At 37.3% G+C, this 14086-nt stretch overlaps 3 protein-coding genes across 4 annotated transcripts in view; 1 reads left to right on the forward strand and 2 right to left on the reverse strand.

Moving 5' to 3' along the window:
- Nucleotides 1–3088, forward strand: part of rars2 (arginyl-tRNA synthetase 2, mitochondrial) — a 10466-nt gene extending 7378 nt beyond the window's left edge. The window contains exons 15-20 of one of the 2 annotated variants that reach the window (XM_013910347.1): nt 286–353; nt 887–996; nt 1197–1292; nt 1376–1450; nt 1562–1625; nt 2606–2698. In XM_013910347.1, coding sequence (XP_013765801.1) covers nt 286–353; nt 887–996; nt 1197–1292; nt 1376–1450; nt 1562–1625; nt 2606–2692 — 500 coding nt within the window. In that variant the 3' untranslated portion in view covers nt 2693–2698. Of the gene's footprint in view, nt 1–285; nt 354–886; nt 997–1196; nt 1293–1375; nt 1451–1561; nt 1642–2605 lie in introns of both variants that reach the window. The other variant, XM_005731150.1, reaches the window with a different exon arrangement.
- Nucleotides 3089–3113: 25 nt separating this feature from the next.
- slc35a1 (solute carrier family 35 member A1) lies at nt 3114–8771 on the reverse strand. Its single transcript, XM_005731152.1, has 8 exons — nt 8582–8771; nt 8156–8336; nt 5587–5746; nt 4960–5112; nt 4737–4803; nt 4353–4529; nt 4133–4267; nt 3114–3560 (listed from the first exon to the last, which is right to left on the reverse strand). The coding sequence occupies exons 1-8, from the start codon at nt 8604–8606 to the stop codon at nt 3427–3429; spliced, it is 1032 nt and encodes a 343-aa protein (XP_005731209.1). The 5' UTR covers nt 8607–8771; the 3' UTR covers nt 3114–3426.
- Nucleotides 8772–10187: 1416 nt separating this feature from the next.
- ypel5 (yippee-like 5) lies at nt 10188–13748 on the reverse strand. The gene is made up of 3 exons (XM_005731153.1): nt 13560–13748; nt 12285–12438; nt 10188–11247 (listed from the first exon to the last, which is right to left on the reverse strand). Exons 2-3 carry the CDS (start codon nt 12423–12425, stop codon nt 11026–11028), a joined length of 363 nt encoding a protein of 120 aa, XP_005731210.1. The 5' UTR covers nt 12426–12438; nt 13560–13748; the 3' UTR covers nt 10188–11025.
- Nucleotides 13749–14086: the final 338 nt, after the last annotated feature.

The following is a 14086-nucleotide window of genomic DNA, read 5'->3' on the forward strand; positions in this document are numbered from 1 at the left end:
AAAGCAGCTAAGCACATTTTTCTCCCACAATGAACTACACATGCCAAAAAAGGGGTGGTCAGAGTTGATAAGAGCTGAAACTACTTGTAGATGGTTAAGGCCTTTAGAAAAATGCCTCCTTAAAAAAGTACAAAGACTGGTATGTATTGTGACATATTATTGAACTGAGACACATTCTTATCGTTGACTCAACACTTACTTATTCCATGATTACTGTGGGATTGGCACATGTCAGAACAAGGGCTGTTTTGTTGTGTCACTGACTAAATTTAAATCTTTCCACAGCAACAAAGGAATTGGAAAACCCAGAGGACACTGCAGAGAAAGTAGGAATCAGCGCCCTAATAATCCAGGTTTAGTATTTTTATTTAAAAATGCTGCTAGTATTCAGCAACCAGCAGCTTCATTCATTGATCTGTGTGTGTGATTAATGTTATGATTGGGAGTTTCAGGTCTTTAAGTCAGACCGATAATAACATATTGGCCATTAACTGATATTCTAAGTTTGCTAAATGTTCAAAATTAGTGGTCATAAAGATCTAAAAGACTAATGTAAATCACATATTTGTTAAATAATTAAGACTTTGTTTCAATAGTACAAAAGAAAATAAACAAGATTATTACACTGTCAAGTATAATATTCCACCACTGGCTGCTTCATTTCTCGGTCTTAGTGATGATGCGGTGACTCCTCCTTTCAGGAGTTTTAGCATTAAAGCAACATTTATTTTTTTCTTAGTTTCTGGCCTTCATCGGGCCTATCACGAGCCAAAACCCATCAGTTAAGCAGTAAAGTCCTGTTGATGCATTACCTTTCTCACACCTTTCCTCCTCTCTGTGCACTTTGCAAGTAGGCGTTAACGTGCCTGAAAACTCTGTGTTTTAGGACTTCAAAGGCCCCCTGCAGTCAGACTATAAGTTTAACTGGGACCGGATGCTGCAGGCTCAGGGCGACACTGGTGTCTTCCTTCAGTACACACATGCTCGACTCTGCAGGTCTGAGATTTCTAGTATTGATACGTTTTCATTTTGGATCCTCTATCCATTAATCTATTCAGTCATTTATTTTGGAAAATGAGAAATAACAGAGAAACATTTGAAAGACTTCACACTTTAGATGCATGTCTGACATCCTTAATTCCAAAAGGTCAACAGGATATCTGTCATGTGATTCACATATAATCCTGTTATTACAGTTTAAAGCAGACAAACAAAGGTGTAGAGGCAGTTGCCTTCGACCCATCTCTTCTATCTGAGCAGACGTGTACTGCCATCCTACAGCACCTCCTTCGGCAAGCACTTTCTGAGCATCTGTTCATTTGTCAATGTCAATATTTGTTCTACGTTTACAAAACTGTCCCTTCTTTATTTGCAGTTATGACGAGGTATTGTACCAGTCAGCTCAGGATCTGCAACCTAAGCACCTTGTCAACTTCTTGCTGAAGCTGTGGTAAGGGACAGGATGCCAGTCGTGCTACTTGGCAAGCCCTTACAGTCATAAGTTAACATTAGTAGTAAATATGTACAGAGGTGTGTCCTTACTCTCTTTCGTGTCTTCCAGCCACCTGATTGCTTCAGCGCACAGAGAGCTGCCGGTAAAAGGAAGCCCTGAGGCTGTTGCACAGGTACAAAGAAAACAGAGTTAAGCAAACTTCTGTTTCTCCTCTTAAACCTGCCAAAATACTACATTGAACAGCCACAATGGAGTTGATTTTTGTATAGCCTTTTAATGCATGGTTCTATAAGTTCTTATGCAACAACCTGTTCTTCTCACACATGAACATATTAAGAGAAACTGGCTGGGACATTGTCTGAAACTGCCAAATTAGCACAGTCACATGCACCACAAGCTTTGTACTGAGGAGGTGACAGGTTGAGGGGCATTTACTGTCTGATTTGACTGTTTTGGAAATTTTTCAAGATTTTAAAAAGGTCTAGAGAATTAATTATAGCTACATTCTGGCAAGAATACCCAAGAGATTTATACCAAGAAAATTACATGAAAATGAATAACAGAAGTGCTTATTAGTGGGGTTCAAAGCTGAAATTTGGACAAAGTTAAAGATGCCTTACCCCTCACGGGACTCTTCTTTGACTAATCAAACATTGTGTTTGCTTGTAGAAAACATTGGTCAGCCAATAGAATTTCTGTTTAATAGTAGGAGCACTGCTTACAGATATCAGCATAATGAAAACATAGATGGTCTATACTAATATCAGTGGTAGATACTTAGGTTTGTCAGTGCAATTGTAAGCCTGACAAATGTTAAAGTGTAAAAAGCTACCTTATTATCAAGGGATCAACACAGTAGCTTCACATATTTTGGCTTTTTTTTTTTTTAAATACCCTTCCTGATGTCTTCTCTCTAGATTCCAACTCATTCACATTTTTGACTGATAACCAAATGATCCCCATCTTTTGGTAGCCGGTCAAATATGTGAATCACTACATGAGTCTTTAAAATATGCTATACTGATCTCTTTGTTTCCCTGCGAGAACTGATTGTATTTGCAGTCACCGTTACATCTGTCACTACATATGTAAGGGCATTGCTAACAACAGTTTTGCAACCTGAAAACTGCTTCATTCTCCTCATATCCACAGGCAAGGTTACGAATGTTCAGCGGAGCATGCTCAGTCCTGGCCAACGGGATGAGAATCCTGGGCATCACACCAGTAAACAAAATGTAAAAACCGCATCGGTGTGTGTCAGTGTTCTTTTCAGTGCTGCAACTATTGTTGATTTGTATCCTAAAAACAGAGCCTTATATTGTCAAAATAAAATTATGCTAGTCTGTAGGATTGGGTCTAGTCTGTATTCAGAAAAACACTTCTCTGCTAATAAAAACTGTACAATTACCTTCATTACGAGACAACACTGAAGTGATTAAAACAAAAACAAAAAAATTAGAAAACAAGATTGGGGGGGGATTATGCATGCAGTCTGTGATTTGGGCACATTCAGAGTAAGGACTAAGTGATTTGGAGTTAAGTCACTCGTATTGCACAGTTTAAAGACCAATTATTAACACTGGATTATTAAATAAAATAAAGACAATATAGTACTCCCAATTTAAAAAAAAACAAAACACACAGGGAGCATAATAGTAAACTCCTTATGCTACTTATTGTGGCTGAAGATTGGATTCCAATTCCAAGAATTCACCGGTTAGGGTATAGATTCGCCAGCTTACTGGTAGCTAGCTATAAGCAGTTTCCAAAAAAAACCTACAAAAAACCCAAACTCCCCCACCCCCTTTTTATAAAAACAAAAAACCCACTAAGATTCTTCAAAGTATTCAGAGACTCAGTTCACGGTTCCATCTGATGACGTCGACACAAAGCAGATCCAACTCTAACCCCAAATGAGGAAAGGCTTCCTTCATCCTGGTCCAGCATAGAAATGTCTGATGTCAGTCAGCACCTCACACAGAAATTAGTTTCTGTTTGTCTTCTAAATTTGTATCCTTCCAGGTTAATCTGGATGTGTCTTGCTTTGGAAGTCCATACAGGTATATGGAAATGCAGACAAAGAATGCTCCAGAGGCAAACGTCATAGCTGCACAGGAGGGTAAAAAAGCAAAATGACATTTCCATTATTAAAAAAAATAAAAAGGAAGATTAATGGTTTTAATGAAACCCGGTGTATACCAAATCATTTCATATAAAAACATAGTCAAACCTTCTGTTAGTTTCAAAATGGAAAGAAAACATGCAGGGAGGCTGAAAGGTAGCACTGACTGTTGCCAATATTTTTAATTATGTGAATTTAAGCTGCTGTGCACAGTGTTTTAAGCTGTTAATGTCAATAATAGAGTATAATTGAGGCTTTAAGCTACTTTTCAAAACTTTTCTAGAAAGTTACAGGAGACTGTGGGATCTGCAAAGTGTTACTGGATGTTTTACACAGATAAAAGAGGGACGAAGCAACACGATTTTGACCATTAGTAAAAACTTGTGTTTATATATTTAATATCTGATTCCAAGAGTGATCTACTCTATATTTGATCCACTACTTTATCAAGTACTAGAGAGGTTTACAGTTCAAATAAAAGAACAAAAATCATTAACCACAATATACTCTTACTTAATGAATTGGCTGGATTCAAACTGTGGTTATGAGAAACTTACTTATTTGTAGTCCAAACAAGATTACAGATGCCACCATTGAGAGGACAATTGCAGCTGCAGCAGAAAAGCCTTTCATGATGTTATCAGTGTACTTCACTACCACTGATGTGTACAGGCCACCTACACTGGCCAAGACTGAAAGCACAAGCAGAGCAGAGTCAGACAAAAGGTACAAGGAAAGTAAAAGAAAGGTACTTCTTCCTCAAGATGTCATACTTACATACTACAAAGAACACCCAAGGTGTGTAACCAAAGAAGAATCCTTTCTCCATGACCCTCTCTCCATCAGTCATGTAAACACCGATCAAGGTGATCACTATGCCGGACAGGTACATCTGAATGTTTCTCACCCACAGGGATGTCTCTGAGCTCTTCAACACTTTCTCAAAGTACACACCTTAAAGTAAATACCAGACTGTCAGATTCAAAGGTTCAAAGTACAGCAGCAGTAAAAGTAAAATCCATCTACTTTAGAGAAAATATCATCAGGCATGTGTGCAGATCGTGGGTTTTGTTGCCGTTTTCTTAGTTGCCAAACGTATTTCTGGATTTTACTTGACAGTTAAGCCAATACTGAAAGTCAAATCATCAGCACTGGTCTTACCTGCAAAACCAGAGCAAAGGACAGCAACTGCAATGGCAATGAACCCAATAACAGGATTCTGTTCAATCTGTGAAAAAAGGATCAATGATGAACTACAGAACAGATGATACAGCTTGTAGATTAAAGAGATTTTTAAAATGAATGTTAATTTACTGCTTGTGGTATCACAGGAAATTAAGAGTGGTTTACTGAGTAACCAGGATGGTGTAACATGCCGCCCCACCTGAACTTTAGTGGCCTCCACAGGCTTCCACTGAACCAGTGTAACGCCTCCACAGAGCATAAAGACGGAAAACCATTGCAGCCGGTTGAGAGAGCGGTTCAGCATGAGCACTGTACACAAGGCTGTGCACGGGATCTTCAGCTGATAGGTGACCTAAAAAGGATTTTGAACTAAATATTATAACTTCACACATAGATGTAGAATTTGTTTCCCTAAATATGTTGTACACTATTAGCATTTCAGCCTGAAAAGCAAAAGCCAAAGTGATCTTAAATTCACTGCCTACAAATCTCTCTCAAAAATGTGTCAAAAATGCAATTTACTGAACGCTTTCTGAGGTATAAACTGCACATAAACTGAGCTTCATTTTGCCACAAACACTTGTGCAACAAACCCTTTGACTATAAGGGGAAAGTCCCACTTGACATAAGGAGGATATCAAACTTCTTGGATCCAAAATATACCAAGTACTTAAAAAATATAAAACAAAAAGGAAACTTTATCAAGCAGTTATCTATAGAATTAGTTGCTACTGATATAATTAAATGAGTGTAACAAGACCTGTGTAAATGATGACGTGGACTGTCTCCACAAGAGCCACACGTCAAACCCAGATTCACATAATACCTGATAAACTGCTACATCCAGATTACTCAGGGCGATGAAAGCCATATTATTCTGAACTGCATACACCACCGAAGGCACGCTGAGTTTTAGCAGTTCTTTAGGGCTGCAGAAGATGTGTTCCTGTAAGGTGGCTTTTAGTTTGATGAGACTTGCCGTTTCCCTGGGAGAGGAAAAGTGAAAAACAACAGATGAATGGACGAAGAAGAAATTTTTGGTAAATGATCAAACCATTGTTATTTGTATGTTCTGCATGACATGATATGTTTGTTTTGTCTGAGGGGTTTATTCATGAAACAAGATTAACAAGTCTCTTAGTATGTCGTGAAGGTGTGTCTCCATTTGTGTGGCTATAATGGCACGACAACGTATGACAAAGACAATCTGCAGTTAGGTTCAGACTGGAAATGGCACATATTTTCTTTTCAGAATCACCTCCAATTACTCTTTGGAATTTCCCTTGAAGAAATCCAGTTTATACGTAATAAGTTACTGAGGTGCATTTTATTGGCACTGACAAACAAAAGCACGCAACAGGAATTTATACACAGTCATGTGTTACAGTGCTGGAATTGCAGCTTATAGAAGACGGATCAGTTTATTTGTAGTGCAAATTACTTGCACTCTCATTTGGACAAAACTAATATAATTTCCATATTTTTTATAGCCTTATTAAAAATAAATCTCAATATTGTGTTTCTCTGACAAATTCTGAATGACATTGATCTATTTTGTGTGGAAAAAGTTAGGTATAGAAAAAGAAAATGAAGCAAAGACCATTAATAACCACTCTGCTTCTCTTTGACTGGTTTTTGTTGAGCCAAAGAAAGTCTGGATATGCTGAACCTGAGCTCTGCAAATAAAGTTACAGATTGAACTACAATGTGTCTAAATATGTTTTTCTATTATTAAAGTCTTCTTTGCTGTCTCTTTACAACTTGTCACTTGTGAGAAATTCCTGCTCTTCTTTTTCTTGGCAGCCTTTAGTTTATTATTTGGCATCAATCTGACAAAAATGAATATGAAATGACAAAATGAAATGGAAAATTCTAAAGGCAAAATACTGGGCTTAAATGAGCTGAAAAGGTACAAGTTTAAAGGAAATGTTATACACCAAACTATAAATCGATTTACTCGGAAAATGAGTGGCAAAGAAGATTATCTTTAGGTAAAAGCACATACATATTCTTAATGAAGCTAAGCATCATCTATTATATCTTCAATTTTAATTATCTCTGGGATGTTAAAAGGTTTATTTAAAGTTTGCTAGCTCTGCCCTAACATAAGGTTTTGAAAAAATGTTTATTTTTAAAACTAAGATCTATAGCCCTTAGATTTAAATTAAGGACTCTTTGAAGTATCATCTCTCTCTTGCTTATATTGTGTCTCTTATTCTGATAAAAGATTTCTTGGGCTATTGTCCACTTTTAGGGAGTACTAGACAAAATCTATTGGCTTATTTATCAAATGAAATTTCAATCTAGGCAACCTTAATTTATTAATATAAAGATTTATAGAGAAACATTTTTATGTACACACACACACACACACACACACACACACACACACACACACACTTGCTGATTACTTTATTAGGTAATCAAACTGCTTGGCAACAAGTGCATTTGGAAACCACAACTAAGCCAATCTACTCAACTTTAAACTTTAAACTGAGGAATGAGGAATGGTGAGGAATGGTGATTTACTTGACTCTGGCGGTTGGTGCCAGACGGGCTTGTCTGAGTATTTCAGAAACGGTTCATCTGAAGGGATTTCCATGCACAATTATCTCTTGTATTTACAGAGAATACCTCAAAAAAGAAAAAAAAATCAACGAAAATGCCTTGTTTGAAGTCACATGTCAGAGAAAAATGGCCAGACTACCTCAAGCTTACAGGAAAGAGACATTAACTTAAATACCTATTCATTAGAGCCAAAGTTTGGAAAAGGTGTCTCTGAACACACAAGATTTTAAACCTCGAAGCGCGCGCGCGCACACACACACACACACACACACACACACAAGGAAAAATGTTTCCTGTTATGAATCTGAGAGAGCCAGAATTTGGCATAAACAACATGAAAGCCTGGATATATCCTGCTTAGACTGAGGATATTGGACCCCTTAGCATCAGCACAGCCTACCTGAACGTTATTGCCAACCGTGCCCACTACGTTATGACCACACTGTACACATCTTCTGAAAGTTGCTTCCAACAGCATGTCATAAAGCTCAAATCGTCTCAAACGGAATTCTTGAGCATGACAATGAACTCACTGCAATTAAACGACTTCCACAGTCACCGGCTTTCAATCCAATAGAGCAACTTTGAAATGTGATGTGCAGCCGAAAAATCTGCAGCAACTGCGTGATCCTATCATGTCAACACGGACTAAAATGTCCGAGGTATGTTTCCAGTAACTTGTTGAATCAATGCGGTGAAGAATAAAGACGGTTCTGAAGGGAAAGCGGAGTCCAAACCCGCATTGGCCAGTCATGTGGGTTTCTTAATTCCATACCTTACATTCTGTGGTCACTAAGTAAATAGCGGGTAGCGCCTCAAACACTTACTTTGTGAGCATCCCCAAGCTCAGCACTAACTTAATGACCTCGGCGATGCACACTGCAGTTGTGGAGAAATACAGCTCCTCTGTTGAAATGGTCCTGGTGTACCGCAGTGCCACTGTGTAGGTCGCTGCCACCAGTGTCATCACCGCGAGACAGTACACTTTGAAGATCACGCTCACATTTTCTGAGGAGAGAAAGGGGAGAAAATATTAGCTACCGCTCGTGGCACAAAATGGTATAAAGCTACATTAGCGACCGCTTTAATAATTACTTTAAGAGCAGAAACGACGCGGTTATGACAGTTTATCTGTAAACTGTTCGGTGGTTTTGCATTTTAATGTTTTGCTACCTAATGTTTTTGTCGCTCTAACGGGGTCTTACAGCTAACATTAACCAGTTGTGCTAGCTTGTGTTAACAAGTAAACTCACCGTTGGCCATAGTTGCTTCGTTCATCTACCGTCCGAGTGAATGGAGAAGTAATAATGCCGTTTATGTTACATGTCATCAAAACAACGCGTATTGCAAGCATGCAGTCAGTAGGGGAATGCCTCTCGCAGCACGTGAAACCCGTTTTCTATCTTATTCCCAGCTCCTGTGTGTCGTCATTCGTTCCGTATTACCCAGAATGCAGCGTAAATCGAGTTTACAAATGGTGCGTTTGTTTTCTACACATTGACGTCAAACTGTTAAACACAAACCATAACAATATTGCTCAATAGAATAAATGCAATTGCTCAATAAGGTAAAAATGATTGAAACAAATGAGTATTATTAAAAAGAACATAAATAAATAAATAAATAAATAAATAAATAAAAGAGCATCATGCGACCCCCTTTATTGAGCAAGCGTTATTTTTCTTTTTCTTTTTTCTAAGTTTTTCTAAGCTTCGGGATTAGTTCTCTAGACTTCCTGAGGTACATTAAACGCTCTTCCTTGCCCTTTGTTCTTTATTCTGTAAAGATCCCCTAGCAGTGCCTAAAGATACAGTTTAAAAAATATTTATTTCCTGTTATGTGCAGACGTAACACTGGTTCATCTACTTGAATAGATTAGTGTTACAAACTTTGGAAAGCCTTTCAGAAAGCCTGGAGAACTATTGCTCAAGAGCACTTTAAAAATTATAAGACACATTGTGTTTCTTTGAAGCAAAATATTGGCGGTATAGTGAAACATATTTTGCTTTTTTGAAACATAATATTAAGAAATGAAGGGTAACTCGACACTTCCTGTAGGTTCCTAGTAGTTAGCTGTGGTATAGTGAGAATAGTATGTAGGATTTTACTTTGGTGCCTTGAGTTTTCCATTACGACTGATATGCAACCAAACAAGTATGTCTATATAAAGTTCAATATGTTACCTTATTTGAGCTATGAGACCAGTTTAGACTGCTTTCAAACCTAAATTTGAACAGTCTAATGCAATATTTACAACAGTTTGTCCAGTTTATATTAAACGATGTGTCTCCTTTGATTTAGTCGATGTCAAAACTGAGCTGATAGTCTACAAAGCAAAAAATAATCTAAGATTTTTCTGTTTTATAAATGCGGTGGCATAGGGGTTAACAGGTAACCAGTTTAGGAAAATATACTTTGGTCATGACAGTAAATATACTTCATTTTACTGTGTGGCAGATATAAATATACAATATCATTAACATCTGCCAAATAAGAATTTATAATGCACATCATTAAATTTGAGGAGGAGTCATTTCAAGTAAGTATGCATAATTGTTTCCCCCTTTTTTTTCAGATTGATTTCACTTATATCAGGTTAGCTTGTCTACGTTGACTTATGAGAAAGTATTCAGTCACAAAGCATACCGAGAACTGCTTTCACTGGCCAAAATTGTAATAAACACAAGGTCTAAGCCACTGGTAATGACAATATTTAATGATAAAATGATTGTTTAAAAAGGCAAATAAACTCAGCACATTAAAAAAAGAAGAGAAAACTAACCAGATTGTGATTATTTGGGCATATTATGTAAATCTAGATATGCACACACAATAAAAAAAGAGAATTAAATAACTGCATATTTGAAATCATTTATTGTTTTGCAAATAAACATATCACAAGTCTGAAATACTGAAACAAAAACATGCTTTGTTAAATAAAGGAAAATAAACTGGATAGATTAGTAGTGATGTAGTGAAATATTGGCATTTCTAACTCTGTAGAACATGTCAAATCAACTTTACTGAATTTAGGTTTATTTATATTTATAGAGTCAAATAAGAGGTATGGAAAGATAAAGACCCCACAATATTGTTTTTGTCATTTAATAGATAAAATAAACTAAGTGACAGGCTTAAATTGCTAACCTGTCTGAATGAAAATAACCTGAATTATAACATTTTATATCAACTAATAACTCTTTTAAAGGTAATTCTCTAGCACAGCTGAGCCCATAGGGCAAAGCATCACATTGAACACTTTGTAGAAAATGATTCTTTTGCAGTATAATGTTTAACAACTCACTCTTAAAGCAAATTAGACCCATTGACAGCCTCAGCTTTCAAGATTCACCGCATTATCTTTACACAGAAATCTGAGCCTCCTGTAAGGCTGCAGGAGCCACGTCTCTTCGTCTGACAGCAGCCACCATCAGCTACACCTGCTCATCACATATTGGACATGAAGATGATTTTTAAATGGGAAGAAAAGCAACTTTATTTGCCCTTTGAGGAATAATCCCCATCAGAATTGAAAAATATCCAACACCTTGTTGTTAGTTGTTCCCACAAACACCCAGCCTGTGATATTTTGGTGTAGCTGTAGGGAGAAATGGAACACCATCAATGCAAGTCCATGTTCTGCTGCTGCTGCTGCTGGAGGGAAAGCTTTGGTACCCACAGATGAATATAAATGAACTCAGGAATTGTCGGTCGGGACGTGCTCGAAGCCTTCGCTCTCCCTCACCAGCGCCCTCTCCAGGATGACGCGGCCCTCCTTGTAGCGCTGGCTCTCCTCTGTGGCGAATTCGTACATCCAACCGAGTTTGCTGTTGCAGTTCTTGCAGCTGACATCACGCACCATGTGCCTCCCCGTCAGCATGACTCTGTCCTGCACCTCGCTGTGCTGCAGATTCACAACCTGGAGAACACCAACCACACGTCACTGTCACTGTACCGCATAATTGCTTTTCAAAAGTGATCAATACTGAGATCATAATTATTCAACATGATTTATTCCAGGTAACTGGTTTCAGTATATTAAAAAATATTAAAGCAGTGAAATTGGACTTTTATAGCAAAGCAAATATGAAAGAAAGGGATGAGCTGAAAGACAAAGTGAGAAAATTGTTAAAAAACAAGACAGTGATAATTTTATCTTGATTATAGTGTTTTGTTTGGAAGCCAGAATTGTAACAAACTACAGCTTGAATAATTGCACCAACTTTAAATCTCAAAGATAATCAACAAAGATTGATCCAATAACAGCAATTTTGGTTTGAAACTGTTATATGTATTTTGGGTTTTACCTTCATGCAAAACATTTCTGAAAGAAAATCATCTGGACTATAATATTTATAAGTTTTGTTCACTCAAGCATAAAATATGTTTGTTTTTTTGTTAATGAAAATAACATGAAAATGCCTTCTGTTATGTAATGTACCACAGACTCTGTGCCTTAGCTAATCACAAACCAACTGTGCCTGCTTACATAGAGCTTTTCTACCCTAACTCAGGACTCAAAGCACATTTTACTACAAGCCACATTCACCCATTCATATACAATTTCATACAGTGCTTTGTTCTAACTGTAACAAACACAACCAGTCCAATGCATGAATCAGCAGCAATTAGGGCAGGATAACATGCAGACTGGACGACCTGGGTTTGAACCTTCTGGCTGGTGGATGACCATCTACCTCCTGAGTCACAGCCACCCTCATTTAGGGGCTTAAGGAATCCAAAAGGAAGGAAACAAATATGGTGACTTTAAAGTTTCCTAATTTCAGTTAACCACTATGTACTTTGACAGACTTTAACTCTTCTAATACTTCTTAATATGAAAGTAATTATTTACATAGCTGCATTAAATATACTAAACAATCACTCTATTGTTTAAGTTAAAGTATTTTAACTAAATAACATCAATGTTGTCCATCACATCAGAAACTGATTTACCTTGTTGAAGAGGAAAGCCCGGCCAGTGGCTCCAGTGAAGCGGGTGGAGATGAGCTCAGCTCGGTTGGTCAGGATGGTGTCACAGTTGGCACAAGAGAAGAGGCGAGTCCCACCGATGTGGTCCAAGAAGATACGCCCCATTTTGAAGCTTGGCCTTCATAGTGAAGAAAACAGCCCTGTTGGAGTATGCCTCTCACACCTTTCCTTAGATTGCTCTCACACATACAGTGGGTTTTAAAGTGATGAACAGTGTGAGACTCTTTGATTTTCTTTTCGAGTTTAATGATGTGCAAGAAACTGAAAAAAAGGCATGTCTCAAATTGGCCACAAATAACAGAAAATATTTTTACTGTCTGAATGAACACTATCCTTTCAAATAAAAAAATAATTGAAATACTAACATCACAAAGAGATAAATCAGAGGGGTTTAAATATAAAAATAAATCTTTATGTGCAAGAAAACTTCCTTTTTGTTGGAGTTGCCAGATACATTTCATCTGAAATCACAGTGGGCCTTTTGCTCACCCACCTCAGATTTATCGTAAAATGTCACAGTCCAATGACTGGACATAGATAATGATTGCTGTGGAATATACGCGTCATACAGAAAAAAACAAAAACAGAGCAACCCACCTATTTTCATCTTTCTTTTCCCCCCCAAATGAAATCTGAGGCCATGTTTGAACATGAATATTTCATACAACAACAAAAACAACTGGTTTTCCATAAAGTTTATCGTATCACACTACTATGATAGTCCACACAATATCTGAAAGACTCGAAAATATGTTGATTAGCTCCTTTAGGTGCTTTTCGATTGTTAGCTTGTGTATTGGTAGAAAATGGAACTCAAACAGCTTGTTTTTATTTGAGGGGGGGGGGGGGTATCCAGACAGAGTAATCAAAAAACAAATATTCACCACTTACTTTTAAAATAAATAAATAAATATGATTTTGTACCGTACTTGTTGTAAAATAAACAGTGGGGTTTCTGTTTTTAAAGGGACCCCTTAAAGGCATCATCAGGCCGAAAGCTTCGCCAATAACAAGGTTAGGAACATATACAAACTACGTTTCAACATCGACATCGTAAATTATCAAAAAGGATAGTTTTTATAATAAACAAATGATTCAGCTGAAGCGGACTTATGCCAAAAACCTTCTCGGAAAACTATATGATGCCAAACGTAATGCCAAAGTCACCCAAACAATAGCTAAATAAGGATAACCTCAATAGGCCAAAGAAAACCGTTACGTGTGCTCCAAATTTCTCACCTCGTTGCGTTAGCTGAAGAAAACTCAAAAAACTACGGACGTTTCCCTTGTTTTTAGTCGCCGGGTCGTCTTTACATTCGAGTATTTTCACGTTTCCTCTATTGTTATTGCCGTCAAACTCAGCACAGAGGACAGCGTTTGATGCGATTTCTGTTTTTTTACCCAAGCTGCCAAGAATGATATGACAGCTTCCGTTCAGGGGCTTAAAAATAAATCCGAATCGAAACTTTATTTTTTTTAATACTGAAACATTTGTGTAAATAATATTTAATTATAAATGTTAGTGCCCTGAAAGACATCTTAATTGGAACAGTAGTCATAAACCTACTTTTTTTTCAGCATCTTCTTAAAATAAAGGCTTTTATTTTGAAGTTTCGTTCTCTCCAACGTTTTCCATACTATTTAGTAGCTTGACGCAGCTCCTACCTTTGACCACTAGGGAGCAACACGTCATACCAAAATAGAAACCCTTTATCAGACCCACATGACTGGATGTTGTGGTATATTTCGTTCCTGCCAATTGAAGC

Source organism: Pundamilia nyererei, unplaced genomic scaffold (assembly GCF_000239375.1).
Source record: "Pundamilia nyererei isolate P.nyererei 1_Seehausen unplaced genomic scaffold, PunNye1.0 scaffold00041, whole genome shotgun sequence".
NCBI classification, from domain to species: Eukaryota; Metazoa; Chordata; class Actinopteri; order Cichliformes; family Cichlidae; genus Pundamilia; species Pundamilia nyererei.

Coding starts and splice junctions, on each gene's coding strand:
- ypel5 (XM_005731153.1), bottom strand. CDS start 12,425: ATGGGGCGTATCTTCTTGGACCACATCGGTGGGACTCGCCTCTTCTCT. Junction 11,248..12,284: donor GGGCTTTCCTCTTCAACAAG/GTAAATCAGTTT, acceptor GGTGTTCTCCAG/GTTGTGAATCTGCAGCACAG.
- slc35a1 (XM_005731152.1), bottom strand. CDS start 8,606: ATGAACGAAGCAACTATGGCCAACG. Junction 5,113..5,586: donor TGGATGTAGCAGTTTATCAG/GTATTATGTGAA, acceptor AATCCTTTTTAG/GTCACCTATCAGCTGAAGAT. Junction 4,268..4,352: donor TTGGGTGTTCTTTGTAGTAT/GTAAGTATGACA, acceptor TTGTGCTTTCAG/TCTTGGCCAGTGTAGGTGGC.